The sequence below is a fragment of the Pseudopodoces humilis genome, chromosome 1 (assembly GCF_049639895.1).
Source record: "Pseudopodoces humilis isolate 2021_Gansu_Grassland_sample_001 chromosome 1, ASM4963989v1, whole genome shotgun sequence".
In the NCBI taxonomy this organism is placed as follows: domain Eukaryota; kingdom Metazoa; phylum Chordata; class Aves; order Passeriformes; family Paridae; genus Pseudopodoces; species Pseudopodoces humilis.
The window spans coordinates 39,554,260-39,570,155 of record NC_142200.1 but is presented as its reverse complement, the minus strand read 5'-3'; the positions used below and the strand labels follow the sequence as shown (position 1 = coordinate 39,570,155).

Sequence of the window (15,896 nt, the reverse complement as noted above, 5' to 3'; positions counted from 1 at the left end):
GGAAGTTAATGTTGCTAAGGCCTTCCAAATGCAGTCTGCTTAATTCAGCAGATGTTTCCATAAATACAGTTTAGTACCAGATTTTAAAAAAGGGAGAGCTACAGTTGGAAAGAGGATTTTGGTAAAGTGCAAATATCCCTTTAATTTGTTGTTATGCATACCACCACAAAGTACAATCTGACTAACTAGGTTGTTTAAGTGGATAGTTTCACATGAAGCTTTTCCTTATTACACAGCATTTCATTGCCCCATGTTTAGGATTACACACACAAACCAATGCAATTAGAGCAGCACAGTTAGATATAAGCAGGGAGATTCAGGCTAGGTCGGGCATAAAAGGGTTAGTGTGATACTGTCACAAGACAGGGACCTGCTGTGGACCAGCGCTGGGATGTACTGATGGAAATAACCTTTTTGAGCTCAGCAGTAAGGGGGATACTGGAAATATCTCTGCATAAGCATGCCCAGGCCTCTCATCTGTTGGCAATGAAAACCAGCAGCCTCTGTGTGTGACTGCGGCAAATGGGACCACAGCTCCAAACCAAGCATGTGATGTCTGTGCCTTAGCAAAGGTGTGAGCGAGCAGCATCTTGAGGGGTCATGGGACTACAGCATGCAGGTCTGCTGGCAGCGTGGGGCTGGGCTGTCTGATCTTGTTCTTCCCAGGCTACCTAAGGAGCCTTCTGCTGTTTGTACCAATGCTGCTGAGGAGAACTTGAGCTGTCAAGTGTGGGAAGCAGGACTGTGACTGTGAGCTGGAGGGCAAAGAAGGTGTGATGGCTTCTTGCCCAGTCTCATCCTGCAATCTCATGCAGAAATAAGGGAATTCTCCAGCACAAGCACGCACTACCCACAACACTGAGACAGATCCAGTTGTTATTCTGAACTGCAGGGTGATGATACTCACTTTCTAGTGGCACTCTAACTTTATGTGGACAGCCTGAGAGACTGCGGTGGTGAGGGTACAGCCCAGTCACGTGCCCTGTGCCATCACATCCTGGGATGGGGCATTTGGTTTCTCTCTTTTCAGGCCTGGGTGAATCTGCAGAGAAATCAGATAAAGATTTTGTTTGGGTTTAGCCCCTGTATGCACTCAGCTGAGTGATCCTAGCAGTGTGATATTTTCTGTTATATACTTCAGATTTAATTACTGTCTGAAGTTTTAAAAGGGATGTATGCAACTGAAACATCACCTCAGGTTTTCACACTGTGTCCTTTAAACAATGATTTCCCTCTCCCAATATGCCATTTATGTGCTAAACTATATAGCTTTAGGATTGCAGTGTCATTTATTCCATTCAGAGCCTCAAGCAGGACAGAAGCCACAATCCAATAAGCCAGAAAACTGGCAGCATGAGCCAACAGCAAGATCTATAAAGGAATAAAAAAAAAAGAAGAAACAATCTTTTGCTCTGTTAATGTCAGACTCCAGGAAGCTGGGACAACCAAATAAAAGCTGAGGTGTGAAACAAATAAACAAACAAACAAAAAGCATTTCAACCAGAAGCCATTCCTTAAATATCACAGATCTCTGGGCTGTAGGTTCTTTGTTAGGAAACTGAATACATGCCACTTTACATTTGAGAGGCAAGGCAAGCAGCTCCCTCTGGTACACATGGCAGTGCTGCTTTGTGGAGCAGCCCACAAAGACACTGAAAACATGGAGCAGCCGATACCCTTTCAAAGGCAAGGTCTCAGCCCAGCCCTACAGCTACCACTCTGTAATGGCCACAGTGCATTCCCAGTTTCTGTTTCAAGCGCCTAGAATTGTGCAAGAAGCGCTGGTCAGAAAACCTTTATTTGATTTCCAATGCAGGATCAAAAGTCTGGGCGAGAAAGGAGTGATTTCTGGTCCAGAAATTCTCTTGTGAGAAATCTGAAGGAAGTGGCCGCATAAATTGCTGAGGATGGTTTTAGCTCCATCTGTGATTGGCTGCCAACAGCATTTGGTGCTGAGGGAGAAAACAGCTGCAGCCAGCACAGGGAGCTGCCGCCTTCTAGCTCATTTTTCTGGACCATGAGGTGGGAAGTGCTTAGGGATAGAATCACCAGAGTCAGCTGAGGGTTAAACTTCCTGGCAAGTTTTTAGATTAGAAAAGTATAAATAAATAAATAAGGATGAAAGAAAATAGACTCAGCACCGTCAGGAGACCACATGTTTTTTAGAACCACTGCAAATGGGAAGTGCTGCAATAGTGAACAGAAAATAAAGAGGGACCCTGAAACATGATTTAGTGTTTCCTCAGGTAATTGGAAAGGTTTATCATGAAAGAGGTATTTTTCTCATCTAGCATCCAGGAATGAAAATTAAGAGCTGATGGTATTTATTAATGGTATTTTAGAAATAAAACCCAGGTAGTTATATAATGGCAAAATCACATGCCCAATACAACACTGACTACAGTCACATGATGCTTATACAACCCAAACAGAGCTTGGTGTGTTTCTCCATGGGTGTTACCTCTGCACTCACCTGGAAACCACAGCTAATTATAATATCAGGTAAATCAGGAAAGGATAAATTCTGCATTCTTACATCACTGCTTTGTCCTATGTGTGCTGTGAGAAAGTCACAATGTGAGCCTGGTGAACACAGCTGCTGTCAGGGTAGGAAAAATGTATCTATAAAGTTCTGCATAAAGTCATCTGAGCAAATAAAGGTTCATGTAGCTTAATAAAAGGTAGATAACTATCATGCATGCGCAGCTTAAGACATGCTAATGAAAACGCTGCTTGAGACACAAAAATTAGATGTCTGCATTTTCTTCCCAAATACTGCAGGAAATATTTTATAGTTGCAGCTCCTAAAAATGTCTGTCAGTTCTCTTTCATACAAAATGCTTTAGATAAGTAAATTACTATAATATTTGCAGTGTCCACAGGGACTACTGGCAAGTTACATCAGAAATACCAAAGTAAATCATTTATCAAAAGCAGAAATTGCATCAATGCTAGAGTGACCTCGGGATGTTTGGAAGGCCAAAAGGAAAAGTCAAAGGACAGATGAATGTATTGTTACTTACTACAGAAGGGAGTGTGCTTATAAAATGACATCTCTTGATGTTCTGTAATTATCCTCAATTGAGGAGTTTCATACAAGACAGCCCAGTTTATAGATCAAACCCAAATCTTTTAAATCTTCACTTCTGGAAGCCTGATTAAGTGCTGAAAATTGTGTGACGTTCTTACTGGTTTGTAGGATACCACAAGCCCTCAGAAAAAATAAAATTTTGGAATTTACTGGTATTTCTCTTGATGGCAAATGAGGCAGAAGAGCATGGCTTACACTTTAGGGGCTCAGAAGTGCTGGATGTAGCAAAATGTAACATTGATTGATACCTGAAGTAGACTGAACTCAGAAAACACATGGCTTAGGAATTAGGTAGTATTTTTGGGAGAGGCCAATCTTTCACCCTAAACTTGCCCTTGAGCACTGTTTAAATGCCTTGTCTTTTGTCTGCTGAAACTTTGAAGGTTTGTATTAGCACCCTACAGAGGAGGAAGCAGAGGAGGAGGAAAAGGAGGAGAAGGAATGCCAGTGCCAGCTACACAGGCCTTTTAGTACCCATTACTGATCATTTCACACAGCAGTTTGGCAGGAAGCCAAGTACCTAGCGTTTAACCTGGTTAGATGTGAGGCACTAGTGTGAAGGTACATAATTAACAAAATTACCAGCTAAATTCCAGATTCTTTACTGTTGCTATAAAACCCAGCTCAGAATCCTCTATCAGTCACAGGACAAATGCTTAAGCCAGCAAGAAGAGCCAAAAATACTTCCTTACGTTTGCTGCTAAATATCTGTCTCCCACCAATGTCAATAACTTTGGTTTGTCTCCTTTCCCCTGCTAGATGCTCCAGAAGAAACCTATCCAGTTCCTTGTAGGTGCTGTGAAACACATGCCCTTGCTCTGCCTGCAGAGCGATTGCTTGCTCTAGCAAACTCAAGTTCCCTTTTGTTTTGTCCAGCTCAACTGACACGTCTGTGGTTTCTGACAGGCACTCATTGTCATCTTCCTCACTTTCAGGGAAGAGATTCTGAATTCTCTTCTCGAAAGGATCAGAGTGAGGCTCCTGGGGTGCTCTTAGCTCTGTTTCTGAGTCACAGAGTGTTTCACAAGGACCATATTCGACCTCTTCCTTCTTAATTTCTGGAACTTCCAGGATACTGGGCTGATTACACTCTACAATATATTTCTGAGTTACATGGGGCTTTACACTTGTTTCTTCTGAGAAATTTGAAGAGCTATCCCACTCGTTGTCCATAATTTCAGAGTTACTTTCATTTTCCTCAGATGAACAGTATTTTGGGTCAGAAATAGCAGTCTTTTCCTTTCCTTCAGCTGAGCTAATCAGGTAACATTCATCAGTGTCATCACTTTCTGTTTTTAAAGATTGAATTCCACTATCATTTAGATTTTCTGCCACTGTTTGACTGGGTGCCTCTTTTACTACTTTTCCCATGCTCATCAAAGATTTGGTGACGGCATCTTGGTAGCTGGAGTAGTTGTCTTTTCTTTGACTAGAATTTTCTTGCCCAGCCAAATGAGGGCTTTCCTCAGATGATTTTGGAGTACTCTCCTCTGTACAAGAAAAAAAGCAAGAGAAATATATAAGAATGACTAATTTTTGTGTCTTGTAGAAGTGACATGAAGATACTGACTTACCAATTGTTGTTTCATTACTCAGAAAGGTACTCTGAAATGATTGAATTCACACCAAGGATCTGTTTGAAATGTCTGCATGTAGAATGATGAAAAACTCTTCTAAGACTATATATATATTACAGTTCCAGCACTATATGAGAAAAAATTACATCCCCCATTTCTCACTGGTGGTGAAAAAATATATTTTCTTAGATCATACACACACACACATGTGCATAAATATAATGTGCCAAACATTGATATTACATATATGCATGTAATCTATATAATATGTGTATATATATATATATATATATATATGTATATACAAGCACACAAACACATTTTAAAATTCCTTTGATCTATTTTCACTTTTATTTCATCTAAGATTCCCAAATATTTTCTCAAAATAAACCCTAATTACTTTCCCAGTCACCCTGGATCCCATGAAAAACCTTGATGGAAAAATCCTCAATACTTCACAAAGGGCAAGCTCCTGGTCACCATTGAAATTGCCACACTAAGTGATAGATCAGGTCATGCACAGGCAAACAGAAATGGTTGTTATGTACAGACTCATAAAGGACTTGTTAAAGACACCACTGAAGTGAATCCTGTCTTTATAAACATCTTTCTTCAGAAGAAAAGCAGCAGCCAGCAGGTAATAAAGGCTGCATGTAGGAGAGGTTGTCAGTGTGGAAGACAATATGCCTTTTGTATCTCATTTAATTTTTTATAAACATTTCCTCCGACAAGGACACTCAAAAATACATCTCCATCATCTTCCTTTCTGGTAATTATCTCTCTAAAATCAACACTGGTTTTGCCAGGATCAAGTAAATATTGCCATAGTAACTAAAAGCATTTTTGGATGAAGGGAAGAATTTAGTCACAACACTAGCCCCTTCAATAATGCTGATTATAGGGTACATTCTTTTGTTGGGATCTATTCAACATAAACTGAAAAATTTAACATTTTACTTCCTAGGAAGGAGGATGAATAAACAAGCATAGACTATTTCATAAGATGTGTCTGTCCTTTCCTGAAACAGAAGAACTCCAGGTTTAAATAATAAATTAAGCATAGCCTAAAATGCAAATGGAGTTTCTCTCAATAACACAGTGAGCTATTAAGAGAAAGTGTAAAGGGTTATGATAATTTTAAAGTATTATGAACTACAGAAAACAAATAAAAAGCATTTTCAGTGAATATGTCCAATTCATTGAACTATTCTCTCAATCCACTTAACTACCCACATGTGTACAATAATGATTTATAGACATTATACCTAATTATGCATATTTGGGCTGTGTTAGAGTGCCTAACAAAAGCTCTAGAAAGCAACAATTACCTCTGTTGCTTAGCTACATAGTTTAAAATATTCCTATTAAGTGCAGATTATTGTGGAGGGGAAAAGGGGGACAAAAATGCACATGTGCACCACAATGCATTTCACTTTACTGCTGCCAAACTGTTAGCATTTTGGGTCATTTCCAGTTTACATAATTGTTTGGTTCAACTGTTTGTTATATGTTAAAAGAAAATATTGATTAATTCTTATTCTTCTTCAGAAAATTGGACTCATGCAGGCAGAGGTGGCCTTGTGCACTGCATGCATAAAGTTGTATTTAAAGAAGTGTCTGTAACTTTTTAGCAGCTGGTCTAGTACCACACACATTGCATGTATTCTGAATAAAGTCTGCCATCTTTTCACATCTCAGCAAGTAAGAATGATGATTTGGCTCTATAACTAACTTTAGTCAAATGGATTTCCGTTATTTGCTCTTCTGCCATTTGGAAAATAACAGAATCCCATCAGTGGGAAATTTCAAAAAGTAACAAGATCTATCTTAAAAGAAATCTCCCACCCATCAAAAGAAAAAAAACCAAACAAAATGCTCAATGGTAAAAGGTTTTTCAGTTATTCTTATGTTTGAAAGATGAAAAAAATAGAAGTTGATGATAAAAAAAAAAATTGTTCCTTAAATAATCAGCAATTTTTAAAACAAAGTTTAAAAATTTGTTGTTTAATCAATTTTAATGATTCAGCTGTCCCAGCTTTGCTTTTTACATCTACATGCTGTAAATTTATTTTTAAAATAATCAAAACTCAGCTTAGTTTACAGTTGCATCAATCCATGAACAGAATCATTAACTGATCAACTGAAAAAGATCATGAGTCCATAATAAGGTGAGCAATATTACACTAAGAAATCCCAAGTAAACCTACATACCCACACCCATTGTGTGTTTTCACTGAAACTTGTTTTGTAGCTGGTAAAATTAATGCAAAAGATGTAGGTTGTATCATCACTGACACAAGTAGGTTGGAATATATCCTACTGATGTCTAACAAATCTTTTTGAAATCAAGGGGGATTTTTTGTTTTGACTGAAGGGCATGGTTTCCCTGCTTTCTAATCAATAGATTTGGCCCAGCACTTGCCCCTTTCTAAAATGGGAACTTAAAGAATTTTAATAACTTAGGTTTGTCTGTATATGACACAAAGTCTACCTTTACACCCGTCATAGTAATTTTCTCTCATCACGTTCTTCAAGATGTGCAGAGGACAGAAAAAGGGGGAGCAAAAAGACATCACTGAGTGCAACTCTGGATGGTCAGGAGCCAGGCTGATTCAACACAAAAAAATTAGCTAAAATCCAAATATCTAAAATAAAAATGTTGAAACAATAACAAAATCCCATGACAAGAGCCGTACAGGAACTCTCACTCCAACAGATTCCCTTCTAGTGTTAGGAGCTAAAAATATTCCCTGAAGCCTGAGCAGGCACTGAGAGGTATGGGATATTTTCCCTGATTAATTTTTCTTAAAAATGTCACCCAAAAGACAGAGACATTGTGTATCACCTTGCTAATTAATGTTCTGTTTGAAGATGGAGCTACCTTCTAGGCTTCCACAGCAATGGGATGCAGACTTTCAGAAAAATCTCCTCCTAGAAGATTTACAGGTGACAGATGACTGAAAACTTTGCTGTTATATGAATGTGACAAAGACCTCCACTGATTTTGCTAGAATCAGGATTTGAGTCTTTAATCTGAAAGACATTCTTCTTCCTCTTCTGTGTATTTTATAGTAACCATATGTATAAAATTTGTGCAGTTTTTTTTGCTTTAAGGGAGTTCAATTTAGACTGCACAAATACACAAATAACTAATCTCAGTTCATCATAAAATAAGAGGACAGCCCAGGCTGGAAGAGACCTTGAGAGACCACCTAGGTCCAGTCTGTTGTAGTAAAGGAACCCTAGATTATATACCCCACCCTATCCTTCAAGAACGTTTGATAAAAAGAAACTAAGTAGAAAATAATTTATCTTTTAATTCCAATAGCAACCAGCAACTGAGTGACATTTAATTTCATTCAGCTTGCATGTTATCTATGATTACTAATTTCCCATTTCCAGATCACATTCCTTCTATTTTAACATTTGCTTTGTGCAGGTGACTGCTGATCCATTGATATCCTCTCACCTGTCTGATCAACTATTTTGGCAGGACTTCTTAAACAAATATGTGCAAAACAATTTGGTTTGAGACTTTTTGTTCAACTTGGATATATATTAAAAATGTATCAGAAAGAAAGAGTAATCAAAACATGCTATAGCCATATCTTGTCCCCCATCCTTGTCCATATTTTCCAGCATACACATTGTAGAAGCTGCTATAAATTGTTGGATGTGTTTGGCTTACCAGTGTTGGAATAACAAGTATGAAAGTGCTGAGTCTAATAATCGCGTTAAGCAGAACGCACACAGCAGTCACACGCATGAAATTGCTTTGCTAAATGTTAAAGTCAACAATGTTTTGCTAAGCATTATTTTTCCCTCCTAAGAGCCTTGTATATTCCAGTGAAAATCTGCTCTTCAGAAATGCGTGGGATGGTGGTGGGCTCAAGCTTTGACAGAGGTAGTGGAGAGGCAGATGTTGCTCCATATCTGACCTGCTGTGGTAGTTCTCTCTGTGTGACCTACAAAGCATTTACTAGACCCCAGGAGAAGTTATTGTACAAAATAAATGGAAGTTTGATGGTTAAATCTGGACAGAAAAGCACCACTCCAACTCCTTAGAAGTCAAACATATCTTGCATCCTGTTACAAAACACTGGTTTTTATCTCCCTTCCTATGGAATTCGAGTTCAAGTGGAGTTCAAGCGACTACCTGGAGCTGAGCCTCTCTCAAGGACACTGATATCCTCCTGTAACTCCGGCCTGTCTTCATTTTCTTCTTTGCATTCCAAGCTGGGGCTGTAGTGGCGGGGTTTCATTAACAGGGACTTCCTTTTGTTGACAGGAACGCCTGATATCTGATCTTCAGCTTTTCTCTTCTTAGCCATGGAACATTTGTAGGCACTGCAATGATCAATTTGCAGGGACAGAGAAAAAGTGGGAGAAGTGAGGAGCAAATTGTTTTTTAAAATAGCACCATCCTATAGTTTAATTCTAAGTATAAAAGTGAGAATTGACAAAATGCTAAATCACTTGCAGCTTCAGCAAATTTTGTCTAGTGGATATTTAATTTTAGCTCAGGTACTGAAAGTCCAGGTCACAGGAAAGTCCTGTTTCTTTTCATTGTCAAAATCTTTTGGGGGGATGGGGAAGACAAAACCAAAAAAAATCCATAACCCAAAAGCCTTAAGGAAAGGATAAACAAAACTGTAACCTGTGTTGATAATCCATGAAAACATCTCAAGGGAAAATTATACCACCAGTTGTATTACAAAATCCAGAGCCTTTGGTCCATTACCTTTGCATCAGTGTGAATATCCAATTATACACGTTGAGTTAAACAGCATAAAACCTGTGAGAAACATACTCAACATTGATAACATTTTGCAACACAAGTCCCTCTTTCAATATTAGACCTGAGCATCAGTCTGCTTTAATTTACTCCATCCATATCTATGTGAAAAAAGGGGGAGCTATTCCCTGGGAAAGGTCTTAACCAGTTCAGGTGCCTAACTTTCAGATGACTGACAAGAGGAGGAGTGGCAGGATTTTAGAGAGGAAGATCTTTAGCAGGTTTAATAAATTTCTTTCAGTTCTTAATAGACCCATATATTGATCTAAATATCCATTTGGTTCTGCAGTTATTCAGCCAAACCTTTGTCACTGTACAAATCTGTATGGCATGTAGGTGTTATAGCAAAAGACACACCCCTAAAGAGGCTGGAATTTTCAACACTCTTTTCTTAGTAATTTTTCATGTAAGTGATTTGACATGATTTTGTTTTTCTCTCACACAGGATATACTAAGAAATCTCTGTAGCATGAATAATAATGCTCATATTATGTCAGAGATGAAAAAACTACATATATGGATCTGTGTAATCCACTCAGTGGTTTCTCAACCTTAGGTAGCCCCAGGGTGCATTACAAATCTATACTATGCCCTCAGGTGTTGGATTTTGCATTTGGCTCACTGACTTAGCTGCAAGATTTGTAAAAAAAAAAAAAAAAAAAAAACAGTGTGAAGAGAACTATTTGTTACACATATTAACATATTAAAAGCTCAACAGCATAAATTAATCCTTCTAAGGTATCTTACGTGCGCTAAATTGGCTCAGGTTGTGATTGTTTTGGATGAAAGCATATGACTAACTTGAGCTTTTTGTTAAAAAAAAAACAGAAATGCTTTTGGCTAATCACCTTTTTGGAAATCCCTCATTGCTAATATAAAGGACATGTAAATACAAAGATCTGCATTTTAGGGGGAATGTTAAAATTCCATCATATACATTTCAAATACTGCATATTTTTGATCTTCTGAAGCCTAAAATGCTATGGGCATCTGAAATCCAGGAATATGGGATGGTAAGTATATGCTATAGTTGAATAAAATATGTCTTTTATGTTATTTCTCTGTTTATGAACAGAGGATAAAATGAATATCATAATGAAGGTCAGAATCACAACAGTATCAGTGTACCACTGGAAATAATGCCAATATAACAGATATCAGAGATGGATGCAGTGTCAAAAAATATGCATTTTTTTTTCTAAAGAAATACAGTTAGTTAGTTTGTATTTGTGAACGGCATTTCATACCAGTTGTGTTGTTCCAAGAAAATTGAATAAATGACATAAGTTTGAAATCCCTTCATACACAATTGTTTTTATAAACCAAAACCTTCACTAGGTTTGCTTTTGTTGTTTCTCATTTATTTGTCAAGTTACTCTCCTGTAGATACTGTGGAAGTGTTTAGGATGTGACGAATCTCCAGTGTTTAATTCCCCTTTGACGAAGCTAAAGCTGTTGTTTATACCAGAATAATTAATAGTTTTGGAACAGAAGATCCAATTGGGTCACGTAATGTGCCCTCCTGTGCAACTCAAGTCACAGAACTTTATCTGTTTCTTCACCCTTAATCCTGTCATTTGTCTAAGTACTCTCAAGATTTGACTAACCTCAAGTTAAGGGAAAACATGATAACATGGTAAATTCATTGCTGTATTCTTGCTCACTGAGTACAATATTTTTCTAGTAATATAATGTTACAGGTCTCACATTGTGGACTGGCATAACCCTTATTCAACACGTTGGTTTTCCACCAGAACCAGAAAACAGAGTCAAACTCAGATGTCAGCAGACCATGGTCAAGACCATGGTGTGGGTACTGCTGCCACCTGCCACCTGCAGATCTACTCCGGGAAGTGAGAGCACAAGAATCCCACCTAAGAGAACCACCACAGTTTACAGCAGTAAATCAAAAGCTGCTACATCAAAGTCGGGACAGGAGCCCCACAGATCTTCCTGGGAGCACACTGGTCATGTTAGAAAATTTCTCCCCCATGAAAGACTGATGCATTAACTTGTCTTTATTGTACCTTTTTCTGTACATGAGCAGTTACCCATCCAGGTTTCCTCTATAGGTCCCATCTTTTTTTAAAAATACATAAGATTCAACTTTTAGTAAAATAATTCCTCAAACCAATCTGATAACAGGAAGTTGACAAGTATAGTTGTCGTTTATTTCCTAGGAAGTTCAAATTGCTCTCCATTCTCCAGAAAGAGATTTTCAGCTCTTGCTTTTGTTGATGGTCCTTTAAACTCCTGGTTTTGAATTAATTGTGATCTATTAGTTTGCAAGAACTAGTTTAAAGTTCTATCACATATCAGAAATTGCTCCCCTTTTCTACCATAAAATGAAAAATTTAAATAAAATAAGAAAAAAAAATCACAAGTGGCAGCTTTTTAAAGTACACATGATTTGTTAAGGATTTGATAATGGAAAACAGGAATTTTGCTACTATGAAAAGAATATATTTATGGCTTTGTAACATTCATGTCATGCCGATTTAACCTTTGTCTTTAAAAGTTTCTATTTCCCTCTTTTCCTTGTGCGCTTTCATACATAGACACCCATGTAGGTTATCACTGATTTGTCAAGCTGTACTTTGTCAAGTGGTAAACCTATAATTTAGTTTCTCTATTACTCATCTCTTAAATTCAACATCTAATAGTTTTGTTGCTATTTATCAATGGCCTGCTTGTTGTCATGGAACACTGATTCAGCTGTCAAGGTTATTTGGTAATCCAAGGCTCATAAAACAGGAGAAGCTCTTTTTGTTATGAGCCCAAAGCCAATACATAGTTGGGGTTTTTTTCCCAGTTTAACTGTGCTTAAATTTTATGGATAAGAAATCATGTTTGTATTATCTATAGTGAGCAAAGTTTTTATTATAACTTTTTAAATCATGTTTCAGTTGCCAAAACCAGTCTTGTTTTTATCATAGTGTATTATCATAGTGTGAGTCAAGAGGCAAAAGTCTAAGACACTTAGGACCTGGCTGCATATACTGAAAAAACTCCCAAGATAAATCTTTCATAGATATTTTATACCTAAATATATTTTGGGGGAATTTAATAGGTCTTTCCTTTATTTCTTTTCAGATTACATCTTGCAGACACCGGTAATATACAGGCAGTACTGTCCTTCGGTCCCCACCACAAAGCAATGTCTCAGAAGAAAGATAGAGGTTTTCAGCAGTCCCAAACACATAAAGCTGTTCTTAAAAATGGGCCATGATTGTTTTTTGGGGTTTTTTTGGGTTTTTGTTGTTGTTGTTTGTTTTTGTTTAGGTTTTTTGGGTTTTTTTGAGGGGTCTTTTTGTTTGTTTTTTTGAGTTTTTGGTGGTTTTGTTTGTTTTTTGGGGTTTTTTGAGTGTTTTTGGGGGGTTTTTGTTTTTTTTGGGGGGGGGAGGATTTCATTTGTTTGGTTTGGTTTTTTGTTGGATTTTTTTGTGGGTTTTTTTTGTAATTGGTTCATCTAAGTGATGTGTTTGTCAAGCCTTCAACCCGACCTTTAACCATGTTGTATCCAGCAAGGATTTGTTGTAGTTAATCTGCTGGCAAGCCTTCCAGACCTCTGAGGATTTTTTCTTATTCACAATAGTCTGCAGATTGGCAAAGCATGAAAACAGAGCAAAGAATTGCCATAGTGGGTAAAATTAGGGGTAGATTCAGCCTGAAAACTGGTGTTTAATAATGCTTGTAATGGATGCCATGTAAAATAATGAGACCAGAACACATCGCATCCCACATATAGTTCTTAGATTCAAGAGAGAAAATAAAGGCATTTAAATATCAAGGCGCATTTATTTTCTACTGATATGTAAGGATACCATACCTTATGTGAGTTTGTGCAAAAAAACTTAGTGGAACTTTTTAGTTGTGCAGAAAATTATTTTATATTCGTAACATGAATTGGATTTTGACTGTTTGCCTAACACTGAATCACAGTTAAAGGAGACAGCATCTTCTGATGTGCAGAAGCATTTAACTTCATACTTGCATTTACACAGAGAAGGTTAGTCTAACTACTCCTTAATCATATTGTGTTTAAGATATTGACAGATGCTTTAAACCCTGATTAGGTTTTTTTCTTTTCCCAGACTTTCAGATGCCCTAAGACAATGCAGTCAAATACTACATTTTCCTTATAGGAGGGAAGAGCTGGTATTTGAAAATTCAGGGACACTTGCCACTCAAAGATGAAGAAGTACAAGTGTCCTTTCTTCTAAGAATGTTAAAAAGCAGAAATATCTAAGACGAAGATAAATTTTGAACATCTCCCCATCTTAGTATCCCTTTTTATATCAATTTGTTCTCTAAAAAACAGATGAACTGGATTCTGTCTAATTCTTTAGCACAAGGGCTTCATAGGGTTTAGTCTAGAGCAGCGAAAATACTTGGTCACCTAAAATCACAGAAAAATTCTGAGTTCCTCATAAACAGATGATGATTAGGAGAATTTACTAGCATTGGATACAGGAAGATCTGCTCCTAGGATGGATTGCATGTCAGTTCAAATTACATTGCTGATATAATTTACATCAACCATCAATGACAGAGGTTCATGAAAGGAGCTGTAATGTCAGAGTTCAGAAAAGAGTGCTGGTAGTCTCATCACTGCAATTGAAAACCTAAACAGGTGTTGCTAATTACAGTAGCTTCAGATGGACAACGGAGGTTGGGAAGGAAGGTGGAGTGTTACTATGACTCAGTGGTTTGTCCTGAGATTAAAACAGATTTATGTTCCACTTTCTTAATTAGCTCTCATTGTTTGTGAAGAGTGTATGTATATCTTGTAGCTCAGTGACAGTGAAAGTGTCAGCTCAGATTGCTCTAAATGTGATAACAGACAGAAAGATGGTATTAACAGTTTCAGGAAGTCAGAATCTCCACAAAAAGTCTGGAAATCCACATCACCAGTTGGGTCTGCAAAAAATTTTTCCACAGCTGCAGCCTAGGGTGGTGTTTTTAATGCCATGAACTTAATTACTGAATATGAAATAATTCACAAAATCTAACTGTATACAAAATCAAATCCTAGCTTCATAAAGCTAGATACAAGTGACTTTAAGACACATAGATTAGACACAGATTACATATATATAATATATATATATATATATATGTTAAAAATTATATATATTTGAATGCTTTCTAAAAGAAAGAAAGCAAGCAAAATGTATCACTTTGGATCATGGATACTCAAATATAAAATTTACAAGGCTTATAGACACTTGGAAAAAATTACAACTAAACAGCAATTCTGCTTGCTCTATCCCACTCTAAAATCCATATATTTGCTGGATTCAAAAATGAAGAAAATTCTTACAAAGACTATAAAGAAAATTACTTGTGTAATAAAGAAGGATTTCTTGACCCATGACTTTTATTTTTTTTAAGAAAGATACTTAATGAGGTGTTCTTCATAAGTGAGAATGCCAGTTAAGAAAAGGCTGCAATGATTTCAACCCATTTGTGTACCCTTCAGCTCTCAATCTCAGAAGGATTTTTTTCAATACCTCCTCATTTGTCTGCTGTATAGATTAATAAGCATGTTAATTCATTACATTAGGATTTCTACTGTACTGTATTCTGATGTTCCATCCTGCAATGAATTTTGCAATTCCAAACATTTTTCTACTCAACGGGATACGAAACTATGCTTACAGAGGTTTTGTATGTCCAGGAATTATCCCTGAATAGTGGAATATGCTGGAGCAAGGGATAAAGAAATCACCATTCTACCAACTTAAAATCAGTAAAAGTAAGATTTGTGAACTGTCAGGTGATGGAAAATTTCAAATGTCCAGAAGCAATAGTTTGATTTGCAAGTTGTAGGTAGCCACACATCAACTACTTGAAGAACTTCAAGGGGTAAGACTGTGACTGGCAGCTGAGAAAATTGCCATCAAGGTTTGGGCTAAAATTCATCAGCAGTCTAAGACCAAGTTAAGTCAGAAAACAAGTGTTTTCTTTCAAACTATTTTATATAATTTTTACAATTGTTAAAAATATCCAAACATTATGCAAATAAAAACTTGTGGATTTATGTTAAAATATTAAAGAAGGACATTTGTTAACTCAGGTATGAGATTATACAGATGAAATTTCAAGTACTAGTCCTGGAAAGGACCACTGAGTTCTCATCATTGACAAGAAGTTAAACATGTATTTATCCCAATTGCTCATCTGAACCAGAGTTATTTGCATTAATGGTTTCTTCTATTTTATAGATTTAACTGAGCTACAAGATTATTTCCGATAATTTTTAACATTTGAACTCCATGACTGTGTGTATCTTATTTTACTGATTCAGACTAGGAGATAAAAAAACCTGAAAAAGTGTTCCAGCTGGGAATTCCTCAAAAATACATTTGTGAAAAAATTCATCAGGTAAAAACCATTTTCTTCCTTCAGCATTTTAAAGCATTAAAATGTT

General features: G+C 36.9%; 1 protein-coding gene across 1 annotated transcript in view; it reads right to left on the bottom strand.

Annotated features, from left to right (window-relative positions):
* Positions 1-15,896, bottom strand: part of ST18 (ST18 C2H2C-type zinc finger transcription factor) — a 74,649-nt gene that overhangs the window by 41,367 nt on the left and 17,386 nt on the right. Inside the window, exons 4-6 of the mRNA XM_005517168.3 lie at positions 8,825-9,015; positions 3,784-4,581; positions 908-1,042 (exon numbers count right to left, since the gene is read on the bottom strand). Of these exons, the coding sequence (XP_005517225.2) occupies positions 908-1,042; positions 3,784-4,581; positions 8,825-9,015 (1,124 nt within the window). The remainder of the gene's footprint in view (positions 1-907; positions 1,043-3,783; positions 4,582-8,824; positions 9,016-15,896) is intronic.